This window comes from Mobula birostris, chromosome 2 (genome assembly GCF_030028105.1).
Source record: "Mobula birostris isolate sMobBir1 chromosome 2, sMobBir1.hap1, whole genome shotgun sequence".
Classification (NCBI taxonomy): Eukaryota; Metazoa; Chordata; class Chondrichthyes; order Myliobatiformes; family Myliobatidae; genus Mobula; species Mobula birostris.
The window spans coordinates 7,000,101-7,013,039 of NC_092371.1; the positions used below are offsets into that span (position 1 = coordinate 7,000,101).

The 12,939-nt window shown below is 42.8% G+C and overlaps 1 protein-coding gene across 8 annotated transcripts in view; it reads left to right on the forward strand.

Moving 5' to 3' along the window:
* shc1 (SHC (Src homology 2 domain containing) transforming protein 1) overlaps positions 1-12,939 on the forward strand; it is a 121,713-nt gene that overhangs the window by 44,896 nt on the left and 63,878 nt on the right. For 2 of the 8 annotated variants that reach the window (XM_072281826.1, XM_072281817.1), the window contains exon 2: positions 2,538-2,619. The exons of the other annotated variants lie outside the window; for them this stretch is intronic. In XM_072281826.1, the coding sequence (XP_072137927.1) occupies positions 2,608-2,619 (12 nt within the window). In that variant the 5' untranslated portion in view covers positions 2,538-2,607. The remainder of the gene's footprint in view (positions 1-2,537; positions 2,620-12,939) is intronic. 8 annotated transcript variants of the gene reach the window in all.

Genomic DNA, 12,939 nt, shown 5'->3' on the forward strand with positions numbered 1-12,939 from the left:
ATATGGAGGAGAGTTAAGAGGTACTGAATGTACAAAGGGGGAGATGATAAAACATGCAGGAACTGTGATACTTTGCTGGAATCTGAAGTCAAATAGTGGTTGAAAAAATAATACAGGTTTGAGGGCATGTGTGGAATGAGTAATGTTAGATTGCTGGCCTTTCCTCAGAGCTAGCCAGTGCAGGCTCAGCCTGGAAAGGCTGGTTATCTGAAATTGTGGAATTCAACACAGTCTGAGTGCTGAAGCATGTGTTATTGCAAGACGAGGTGCCGATCCTCGAGCTTGCATTTTTCCATTGAAACCCAACACAAGGGGCCAAAGACGTCAGAGATGGAGGGAGATCACCAATTAATCTGACAGACATAGTGGACATGGAGAGGATATTTCCAACAGTGGGAGAGTCTAGGATCAAAGGACACACTGAAAATAGAAAGACATCCATTTAGAACAGAGATAAGGAGGAATTTCTTTAGCCAGAGAATGGTGAATCTGTGAAAATCACAGACAGCTGCGGAGGCCAAGTCATTGGGTATATTTATTTTTTTTTAAATTTTATTTTTATTTGGATAAGGAATTCACAAATATCATGTACTTTTTTCACACATATAACCTTTTCCATTTTTTTATATGTATAAAACTACAATTATTTATACATTCTTAAGTACACATTGAGATGATATAAAAGGAAAATAAACATTTACATAGATAATTATGTACTGTGGTAAATCTAACCTATTAGGCGAAGTAATGGTATTAGTTGTTAAGAAAAATGGTAATAATAGTTTCCATATAACCCTTCTGGACCATTTCCACTGGTCCAAAATGTTGTATATAAGCCGATGTATCAACCATTGTAGGTGTTTATATCCTAAATTGTTCATGCTTGCTCCTGCCCGCAGACATAATTATCCAATCCCTATGTACTTATTTACTTAATTTTTTCATTTTTTTATCCCTTTCCCAAATCTTTCCCTTTACTTGTGTTAATTCTCTATTTTCCAAAAGAAAACAAAAAAAACAAACATTTAGACTAGGGGTGCTTACATTAGCAATATTACTGTGTTGATGAGAAGAGCAGTATGAATCATTAGGAGAGTCATCTAAAATCTGCTCGCATTGGGGTTATATATTCAATCCATTTATTCCAGATTTGATAAAATTTTTCTTTTTGAGTTCTCAGGGAGTAAGTCAACTTTTCCATTTTAAATATTTCCAAGATAATTTCGTACCAGTCTTCTAATGTAGGTGGTATTGGATTTAGCCATTTTCTAGTGATTGATTTCTTACTTGCCTCTAAGAAAGCCTGCAGCAACTTTATATCTTCCTTCTGTTCAAGAAACAATACATGCCCCAAATAGAGCGTCTCAAAGTTCAGAGGTATCTGGGACCTAAGTATCTTAATTAATGTTCTATGAATACCTTCCCAAAATAGACTTAATTTAGGGCAATTCCAAAAAATATGAAAATGATTTGCCTCCTTGGAGCCGCACCTTCTCCAACACATCACATTTGTATCTTTATATTTTTCCTGATATGGGGTCTTGAAATATCTTATAATGTTTTTCCAACAATGTTCTCTCCAAGTCAAAGAATTAGTCGAGGACCATTGAAAGCTGCAGATTTTCTCCCAAGCCTCCTCTGAAAGTACCAACCCCGCTTCTTTCTCCCACTTCTCTTTAATATACAGTGTATTTACATTTTTAGCATGGGAGAGTGCATTATATAATCGAGAAACTGATTTACTAGGTATTGAACTGCAAGCCAAATTCAGAATCTTGAAAAATTCTAATTCTACTGTTGATAGGTCTGTATATCTACAACTCTGGTTAACATAGTTTCGTACTTGAAGGTACCTAAAAAAGTCATTATGTTCTAGGCCATGTTTGTCCTGCAGGATTTGGAAACTTTGTAATACTCTTTTATCTATAAATGAGAGGTAGGTTGTAAGACCTTTCTTTATCCATAGCTCAAATCTTTTATCTCCTCTGTTGGGAAGGAATTCGGTATCATATGCACACCATCTAAAGAGTTTTAACATGTTATTAATTCCACATGAATTAACCACCTTCTGCCATACTTTTAATGTAAGACTTATCCAAGCGTTTTTAAATTTTTCCAACTGGGCCATCAATCCTTTGTCCGCTATTGAGGCCTGAAGAGGAAAACTGTCAACTAATCCAAATTCTATTTCCTTCCATCTAGCCTTATATTCCCTATTACCATTGGGTATATTTAAAGTGGAGGTTGATAGGTTCTTGATTAGTAAGGATGTCAAAGAGTACAGGGAGAAAACAGGAGAATGGGGTTAGGATGGAAAATTAATAGCCGTGATTGAATGGCAGAATGGCCCAATTCAGCTTCTCTGTCTTGTGGTCCGTGGACTTGTAGGATAATTGGTCGCTGACCCATTCCTAATCGAGTTTAGCCTTGCACCTCAGTGGACTGGAGACGAGCAAGGCTCGGGATAGCTGTGACAGTGCAACTTCTCACGCGGTACCTATGCTCAGTCCGTTTAACCCAGTTTGTTACCGGCTTAGGTCTGCATTGGATGAAGACCTGCCTGTGTCTGGTCCCAGTGCCTAATGCGTTAAGCCGACTCTGCGTGAGATGGAATATGTGGTAAGATTGAATTTCCTCCGGTGGTGGGTACCGGTGTTTGGTGGTGGACACTTTGAGCATGAGCAGACTTCGAAAGGATGAGTCAGTGTTGCCAAATACAGCATGGGGTGAGCACATTAGTGAACTCTGAGAAAGCTAATGTCTCTTGCTGACAATTAGAAGTACAATAGATCCTGGTGAAGCTGATGGGTTTGCACACTGCATGTTGCTGGAGGTTATGGATGCAATTGCTTGACCAAAGGGCTGATGTTAAGCGGCCCAGTTCACCCTTCTCCGCGTGTCCATGTGCCTCTGGAGCTTTTGACCTTGCTGTTCTCAGGACTGCCACTCCTGCATTTTTGGCTGAGGGTTCCAAACATGCCCTCTAACCCTTTTGCCCTGCTGGGCTAATCAATGGTAAGGATTCATATCTTCTATCCCACCTAGCCCACAGATTTCATGGGAACAAGAATCGGACTGCATCTGCCCTGTGGATAGTAAAGGGTTAGAGCAGGGATTCCTATCCTTTTTTTATGCCATGGACCCTTACCATTAAATGAGGGGTCCGTGAACCTCAGGTTGGGAAGCCCTGGTGTAGGGGGACATGGGTCAAATGAATACACAGAGAATAGAGAGATATGTACATTTTGCAGACAGAAGGGATTACTTAGTTAGGCATTTAATTGGTAGGTTGATGAGTTTGGCTTCGATGGAAAACTTGGTCAGCATGGAGCAGTTGGGCCAAAGGGCCTGTTCCTGTGCTGTCTGAATCTATGATGTAGGAAGGTTACTCCCACCTTTTAGACTCGTAGCTGTAGCACTGAGCATTGTGGAGGTACAGCAGGAAAAGAGGAAGGTGTGGGGAAATGGAGGAACAGTTCTAAACGACATGCTGTTTCCTGCAGTCCTTATTTGATTTGTTTAGAGAGACAGTATACACATCTGTTAGTCTTGTGAGACCATGGATTTGCACCTTTGAAGGTTTCCAGGGCACAGGCCTGGGCAAAGTTGTATGGAAGACCGGTTGCCCATGCTGCAAGTCTCCCCTTGAACTAGCGACCTTCAGATCACTAGACTGATGCCTTAACCACTTGGCCACACTCCACACACAGAGATACAGTAAGGTAACAGGCCCTTCCAGCCCAAGTGAATCCACACTACCCAATTACACCCATGTGAACAATTAACCTCTGATCTGTACATCTTTGGGATAAAAAGGAAAGGTACGTCACATCCGGAGTTTCTCTGGTTAGTGGACGATTTCCTTCCACGCCTTGCTGACATAGTGGGGAACCGTGTACGAGGCAAGTTACAGCAATGGTTTGCCATTGCCTTCTGCCGGGTGAGTTTCCAAAGAGATCACCAGCTTGTAACCCAGCATGGATGGAAAGCGTGTAGGGGAGCCAGCTGGATTCGAACTTGGGACCTTTCGTCCCAAAGTCCGGCACTGATGCCACACCACCACCAGCTGGGTCTTATATGGGTTGCATCCGGAATTTTTCCGGGTAGTGGACGATTTCCTCCCACACCGTTCCGATGTAGTTGGAATTTGTGTACGAGGCAAGTTACAACAGTGGATTGCCATTGCCTTCTGCCGGGTGAGTTTTTTTTTCAAAGAGATCACCAGCGCTTTAACCCCGCATGGATGGAAAGCGTGCCGGGGGGAGCCGGCTGTACTTGAACTTCAGACCCCCCCCCCCCACTGCATTCCAGCGCTGATGCCACTACGCCACCAGCCAGTATCTTTGGGATATGGGAGAAAAATCCACATGGTCACTTGGAAGACATACAAACTCCTTACGGACAGCACCACGAATTGCTGGAGCTGTAATAGTGTCTTGTTACTGTGTTGCTCCAACATCTGGCTGTTCGGTTCCTCACCCTGGTACTGTCCTTTTGGCCCTGTGAGGGTTCCTAGGCAGCTCCATGGTAAAATACCTTCCCCCTTATCCTTAAACATCTTAACATCTTACCCGGATTCTGCTTGGATTAGAGGGCATGTGCTGTTGGGCAAGCTTGGGTTGTTTTCCCTGCAGCAGCGGAGGCCGAGGGGAGCCCTGATTGAGGTTTATAAGATTGAGAGACATCGATCGAGTAAGCAGCTGGTATCTTTTTCCCATGTTCAAAATATCTGATACTACAGGCCGTGCATTTAAGATTGGGGGGGGGGTTCAGAGGAGATATGCGGGGCAAGTTTTTTTACACAGAAAGTGGTGAGTGTCTAGAGTGTGCTGCCAGGGGTGGTGGTGGAGACATTTAAATTTAAGAGGCTCTTAGATGGTTGGATGAATATGCAGAGAGTGGAGGATATGGACATGGTGTAGACAGAGGAGATTAGACATTTAGTTACTGGGTTAATGAGTTTGGCACAATATTGTGGGTCACAGGGCCTCTTCCTGTGCTGTACTCAAAGTCAAATTTGATTTTATCATCATGTGCACAAGTATAAGTTTGCTTAAACGCGATGAAAAACTTACTTGTAGGAAATCATAAGCACCAGAGATTCTGCGGATGCAACAGACACAAAATACTCAAAGTAACTTTATTATCAAAGTATATGTATGCCACCATGTACTACCCTGAGATCCATTTTCTTGCAAGCACGTACAGTAAATACAAAGAACACAATAGAATCAACAGAGACAAACAACCAATACGTGAAAAAGACAAATTGTGCAAATACAAAAGGAAAAGTAAATAATAATAAATAAATAAGCAATAAGTATCAAGAACGTGAGATGAAGAGTCCTTGAAAGTGAGTCCATAGGTTGTGGGAAAAGTTCAGTGACTGGATGAGTGAAGTTATTCCCTCTGATTTAAAAGCCTGATGGTGTGGAGTAATAACTGTTCCTGAACCTGGTGGTGTGGGTCAAGGGCACTTCAGCAAAACAAAACGTCCCACGCAGGCAGTCTGACCAGCATTTGTTGATACTATTGGAGAGAGAAACTGGTTAATCTAGGTAGCAGGGAAAGTGTAGGAGGGCGCTGGGAGTTTATCTGATAGAGTAAAGTAATGTGATACTTAACTGGCTGGATTGTTTCTGTGTGAATGTTATTATTGTCTAGTTTGTGCAGTGTTGTATAGCCCGATTAACTGGGACATGACAAGCAGATTAGTCTGTATGGTAAAGAGAGTGATGGGCAGATACTCAGTACTCACACAACATTGCGATAGTGACTGTACTTCAGAAATAGTACATTCACTGTTAAAGATGTCTGCAGTCTGATAGGAGCACAAATGCATCTCGTTACTTTTGGATAACTTTGCTGATACAGTAAATAGTTAGCCCAGGCTGTAATGCATTGGGTCTTGCCGACTGCCTGCAAGTGCTTGAGAGAGTAAGTAAGCTATGTGATTCTTTTAATACTGTTGTGTACCTGTAACTTCTCCAAGGATCGTCAGCTTGCCGTAGTGGAAAAGCTTGGGGTTTTCTGAGATCCTGAAAGTGATGCCGTCTGGTGGTTAGTTTCTGGTAGGGTCATCCATGGTGGTAAGATCAAGGGGGAGGTTCCAGACAAACAGCGATCCAACCACGACCCTAACAGTGGAGCTGGTGGCACCATAATGGCAGTGAAGGTGGAGTAAGACCCCAAATCTTGCATTCCATGCCTCTTTACTCTGAACCCCATCTGACAAGGACTGTGTAGTGATACAGTGCGGATTAGGCCCTTCTGGCCCTTTGAGCCATGCTGCTCCAGCAACCCCCAGCCAACCCAATTAGTTCTAACCTAATCACGGGACAACTTACCTACCTGGTACGTTTTTGGACTGTAGGAGGAAACTGGAAGATTTAGAGATAAAGCGCATTCCATGGGAAGGTCATACAGAGACTCCCTACAGAAGTGTTGGAATTGAACTCTGAACTTTGACACCTGAAGCTGTAATAGCATCATGCTAACTGCTGCTCTACTGTGGCGTTACGCTAGTTGCTACCCTGCTGTGCTACTCGTATTTAAAAAGTTTATACAATTACAGGAGAGATAGCTAGGGTAGATAGTAAGGCTATCAAATGGATATATTGTTTGAAAAGATGGACTTTTGACCTATAACCAACCTCATCATAACTTTGCATCTCATTTTCTGTCTGCAAAGCATGTTCTCTACCTGTAATACTTCATTCCCCATTCTGTTATTGCTTTTCCCTAGTACTACCTCGATTTGCTGAAATGAAATGAACTGGATGACGTGCAAAGCAAAGTCTTTCACTGCATCTTCCACACCCTTACCTTTAGGCAGGATTGTGATTGTGGCAGGGGTCATTACTTCCAGTGTTTCCCAAGCCCAAGGTTGACACAAGCAAGGGAATCCAAAGGAGCTTTTCTGTGCCTCCTGACGTGAGAAACAATGCTCATGAAAAATTCAACAAAGAAGCAGTCCATTTAACTCATAGTTTCTGTGGTAACATTGGATTTGTCTGGATCGATCGGGCTTTTAAAGATAAAGATTAAAGATTAGCTTTATTTGTCATATGTCATCAAGACGTACAGTGAAATCCATCATTTGCGTCAATGAGCAGCATAAGACCATAAGATATAGGAGCAGAATTAGCATTTGGCCCATCGAGTCTGCTGCACCATTTCCTCATGGCTGATCCAGTTTTCCTCTTGGACCCAATCTCTTCATGCCCCGTCCAGTCGAGAATCTATCAGCCTCTGCCTTAAATATGCATAAAGGCTTGACTCCACAGCTGCCTGTGGCAATGAATTCCACAGATTCACCACCCTCCAGCTAAAGGAATTCCTCCTCATCTCTGTTCTAAAAGGGTGCCCCTCTATTCTGAGCATAGTCCAAGGAGGTGTGAGGGGGTGGCAGCTCGCAAGTGTCGCCATGCTTCCAGTGCCAACATAGCATGCCCACAACTTACTAACCCTAGGTCATGTGCAGTGGTGAATCTTTTTGCTTGTATGCAGAGATTCTTCTGCTTCCCCCTGCACTACATAACCTCTCAGCCAGTGTCCCAATTACAACATGCAATCTTCAAGTGCAGTGTTAAGGACCTGTTATCACTCTACGACCATCAGGCCCCTGAACCAGCGTGGATAACTTATTTAACTACCACACTACTATCAGCCCTTCGCACCGTTGAATACATTTACATGGAGCACTGTCAGAAGAAAGCAGCGTCAAACATCAGCAACCCTCACCATCCAGGCCATGCTCTCTATAACCTGCAGTCTCACTGTCAAGGAACCTTTACAACTCATGTTCTCAGTATTAATTTTATTTGGACAGTTTGTTTTTTGAACAATGGTTGTTTGTTGGTCGATGTTTACATAGAGATTTTTGTAAAATTCTATTTATTTCCTTTTCATGTGAATGCCTGCAAGAAAGTGAATCTGAGGGTACTGCTGGTGACAGAAAGTTCTTTAAAAATGAATTTACTTTCAACTTTAAGGGGGCTGCTGGATTTTGTGTGGGATCTTGTGTCCCCTCTATAGGTATAGGGGTCCCATAATCACTCTCGGAAGAAGAGTTGATCTCTTTCCCGAATAAAGATTTTACTAAGGATCTGCTCATTGACTCATTGCTGCTTACGGGAACTTGCTAATAAATTAGCTGCTGTGTTGTAACAGAGACCAGATTCTTACTTAAAGAAAAGATTCTCCTGGGTCTTGGAATTCTACAGGAATCATCAGTTAGTTATCACAAGGTTTTAAAAGTTGCATTAGAGATTCAACTTTACCCAATACTATAAAAATCTATTACTTGAGCACATTTATTCACAGTGGAAAAACTTGTAGCACTATCACAGACACACGATATTATAAAAGCAGTTTTCACAAGAAAAGCTTAAATTAACCATAAACAGAATTTTTATAAGGAAGAACACAATTAGAACAAAAATAAACAGTCTATTTTAATGCAGAGTGATCAAAGTTGTCATAGTGTTGCAACACACAAAAAATGCTGGTGGAACCCAGCAAGCCAGGCAGCATCTATGGAGAGGAATAAACAGTCAACGTTTCAGGCTGAGACCCTTCATCTGGAATGGTTAGTGTTTATAATGTTGCTAAGCTGTGGTGTTTATGGTTCAAGAACTAAATGGTATCAAAACAGGTGTTCCTGAACCTGCTGGGTTGGGAGTTCAGACTTCTATACCTCCAGCCCGATGGGAGATACTAGAAGATGACTTGGTCCGGATAGCAGTTGACTTTAATGATGGATGTTGCCTTCTTGAGGCAGTGCCTCCAGATGGTGGGGAGAGATATGCCCTTGATGCATTGGGCTGAATCCACTAGTTTCTGCAGCTTCTTCGGTTCCTGCACTTTCAAATTGTTGTATCAGACCACAATGCAACCAATCAGGATACTTCCAAAAGTGCGTCTGTAGAAGTTGGTTGGAGCGTTTGGTGACAAGCTAAACCTCCTTAATCTCCTAAGAAAGTAAACATGCTGACTCGCCTTCCTTGTGATTATGTCTGTGTGCTAGGCCCAGGACACTGTAGGTCATCTGATACGTTATAACCCAGGGGTTTAAGGCAATGACTCTCTCCACTGCCAGATCCCCAGTGTAGGCTGGTGCCCATTCACCCTCCTTCCCCTTCCACTTCCTGAAGTCAACAATCAGCCCTGATGTTAAGTGTAAGGTTGTTGTTGTGGCACCACAGCCTTCTCCAGTGATCTCTGCAATCCCCTCTACAGTGCCCAGATTGTTCCTGACAAGGGTGCAACCTGAAATTCTGTACTCTTCACCTGGAGACCATGATGAAACTTTTCTCCACTGTCATTATGCTGAGCACCAATTTCCATTAGCTGTTGCTCCAGAGTGGGTATCTGGATTGGGTTCATGAAGGAGACTGCAGCGAGAGAGCACACTTAACCAGAAGAAATAGCAAGTCTGCGTTCTGAGTACAATTAGGCTGAGAGTCCTTGGCTGACAGCATTACCCAGGCAACAGACTGAATTACTGGCATATAGGTAAAGGTAAGCAAGAGACTCCCCAAGCATATAGATCGTGCCATGACCCAAAGCAGAAAGAACTTGTGAAGGGCTGGATGTTTCTCCTCGTTGGCAAGCCAGTGATTTTTTTTCCCTCTTTGGCAATTCCTGCTGTGATTATCATTCATTGGAACACATTGTGATTATCACAGTGAGTCCAATCAACCCATCCGTTCCTTGCTGGGTCTGGAAGAGCAATCCTGTTCATCCCATTCTTTCGTGGCAATTTTTCTATTTCCAAATCCACTTCAATCAGACACCATTGCTGTAGAATTGGACTACTCAGCCCATCGAGTCTGCTCTGCCATTCAATCATAGCTGATTTTCCTTCTCTCAACCCAACTCGTCTGCCTTCTCACGGGTCTTAACCTCCTCAACAAGCCTCTTGTTAAGTGTTCTGTTCTTTTGTCTCCAAGGACATCAAATCTATCCAGTGAATCTGTGCCAGGAAAGACAACCCATTAGTGCCGCAGGAGAAATATATGTCTTAATAATCATCCCTAGCTTTCTGCATCGCTCACTTTTCAAAGAATATCAATTTCAAAGGCGTTTACATTGGCTATGTAAGGTCTTTTGTCAAATCTCTTTTACTTTTTGTTCAATAAGTGCTCATATTATTGAGGATGCAATTTCCGCATCAAGTTAATTGAGTCCGGCCATGAGAAGAATGAATTAACGGCAGTTAATTGTGTCAGTTCTGCCCTCTCCATTTATCTCCAGTTTCGACTCCCAACAGAGTCCAGATCCTCATTCGTCAGAAATATCTTAATGGTTCCTTCACATTCAGGGTGGGGAATTTAAAATGTCAAGATTCAAGATTGTTTAATGTCATTTCCAGTACATGAGTGCAAAGGAGAATGAAATAATTGTTATTCTAGATCTAATGCTGCACAAAAAAACACAGAAAAAGAACACAGTATTAAGAAAAACACAATAAATATAAATACATAAGATAACTTGTGTACATTAATTATATGTCTCTAAAGTGACTCTTGGCACAGGAGTGTCTGTACATAAGGTGACTGACAGGAAATGATAAAAGTAGTAGTGTTGGAAGTGTGTGGAATTAAAAGGACAGTTGGCATTTTACGTTGAGACCCTTCGTCTAGCCTAAGAAAGGAGATATAATCAGAATAAGCAAGTGAGGGGGAAGGATGATAGGGTGATCCAGGTGAATGGAGAAGGTTGGAGGTGTGGAGAGGTGGGTTGATGGGTGGAGGTGTTGATCAACTGTCTGAGTCTGGTGGTTCCGGTGTGGATGCTGCATAGCCTCTTTCCTGATGGGAGTGGACAAACAGTCTATGAGCCGGATGGGTGGGATCCTTCATGCTGTTGCTGGCCCTTTTCTGTATATACATCCTTGATGGTGCGTAGGCTGATGCCGGTGATGCAGTGGGCAATTTTGACTGCGCTGTACAGCCTTCCTATCCACCATAGGGCAGCTTTCGTAGCATGCAGTGATGCAGTATGTTGGAGTGCTCGCTACTGCGCGTCTGTAGAAGGACATGAGTATTGACGTGCATTGTCCAGCTCTCTTCAGCCTCCGTAGGAAGTAGAGGTGTTGGTCAGCTTTCCGAGTTGTGTAGGATGTGTACTGGGACTATGAGAGGTTTTGCAAGATGTGCACTCCCAGGAGCTTGAAACTACTTGAGGTTTCCACTGCTGTGCCACCAATGTAAAATGAGTCGTGTGAATTCTGCTGAAGTCGATAACCATCTCCTTTGACTTATTGAATTTAAGGAAGACTTTATTTGCCTGGCTCCAGGCCTCAAGCTCTTCTACCTCCTCTCCGTAAGTTATCTCATCGTTGACTGTCATGTCATTGGCGAACTTGACAATGTGTTTGCTTGGGTGTTTGGCCATACAATCCTGTGTGAGCAGAGCGTACAGTAATGGGCTCAGCACACAGCCCTGGGGGCATCCATGTTGAGGATGATGGAGAGGGAGGAGTGGTTGTGCAGCCTGACTGTCTGAGGACTGTTGGTTAGGAAGTCCAACACCCAGTTGCCCAGTTGGTGTTTAGACTGAGGAATAGGAGTTTGTTTACCAAGTCTGTGGGACAATAATGTTGAATACCAAAATGAATTCCAAAAACAGTATTCTGACATAAATTGGGGGGAGGGGGAGAGGAAAGAAAGAAATAATAGGAGGGATATGGATGGATGTAAATGTTGCTTTAGCCTTGATGCAACACATACAAAACTCTGGGGGAGCTCGCCAGGTCAGGCCACATCGATGGAGGGAAATAAACAGAAGAGAAAGTTGAGCTTTATTTGTCACATGTATATCGAAACATACAGTGAAATGTGTCATTTGCATCAAATCAAGTTAACAGAGGGTTGTGCTGGGGCAGCCATTCCAGCACCAACGTACAGTGCATACAAAGAGCATTCACCCCCTTGGAAGTTCTTATGTTTTATTATTTTACAACATTGAATCACAGTGGATTTAATTTGGCTTTTTTGATACTGATCAACAGAAACGACTCTTCTGTGTCAAGGTGAAAACAAATTTCTACAAATTGGTCTAAATTTTAAATACAAAATAGTTGATTGCATAAATACTCACCCCCTTCAAGTCAGTATTTAGTAGATGCCCCTTTGGCAGCAGTTACAGCCTTGAGTCTGTGTGACTAGGTCTATGAGCTTTGCGCATCTGGACACTGCAATTTTTCTCTATTCTTCTTTACAAAACTGCTCAGGCTCTGTCAGATTGCATGGGGATCATGAGTGAACAGCCCTTTTCAATTCCAGCCACAAATTATCAATTGAATTGAGTTCTGGACTCTGACTTGGCCACTCTAGTACATTAACTTTGTTGTTTTTAAGCCATTCCTGTGTAGCTTTAGCTTTATGTTTGGGGTCATTGTTTTGCTGGAAAACAAATCTCCCAAGTTGCAGTTCACTTGCAGACTGCATCAGGGTTTTCCTTCAGAATCTCCTTGTATTTTTCTGCATTCATTTTACCCTCTACCTTCACAGCCTTCCAGGGCCTGCTGCAGTGAAGCATCCCCACAGCATGATGCAGCCACCACCATGTTTCATGGTAGGGATGGTGTGTCAATCATAGCGTTTAATCTGATGGCAAAGAAAGCTCAATTATGGTTTCATCAGATCATGGAACCTTCTTCCAGCTGACTTCAGAGTACATGCCTTCTGACAAACTCTAGCTGAGATTTCATGAGTTTTTTTTCAACAGTGGCTTTCTCTTTGCCACTCTTCCATAAAGCTGCAACTGGTGAAGCACCCAGGCAACAGTTGTCGTATGAGCTGTCACAGGTCTCTTGGTGGCCTCCCTCACTTGTCCCCTTCTTGCTCAGTCACTCCATTTTTTAGGACGGCCTCTAGGCAGACTCACAGCTGTGCATATTCTTTCCATTTCTTGATGATTGACTTAACTGTA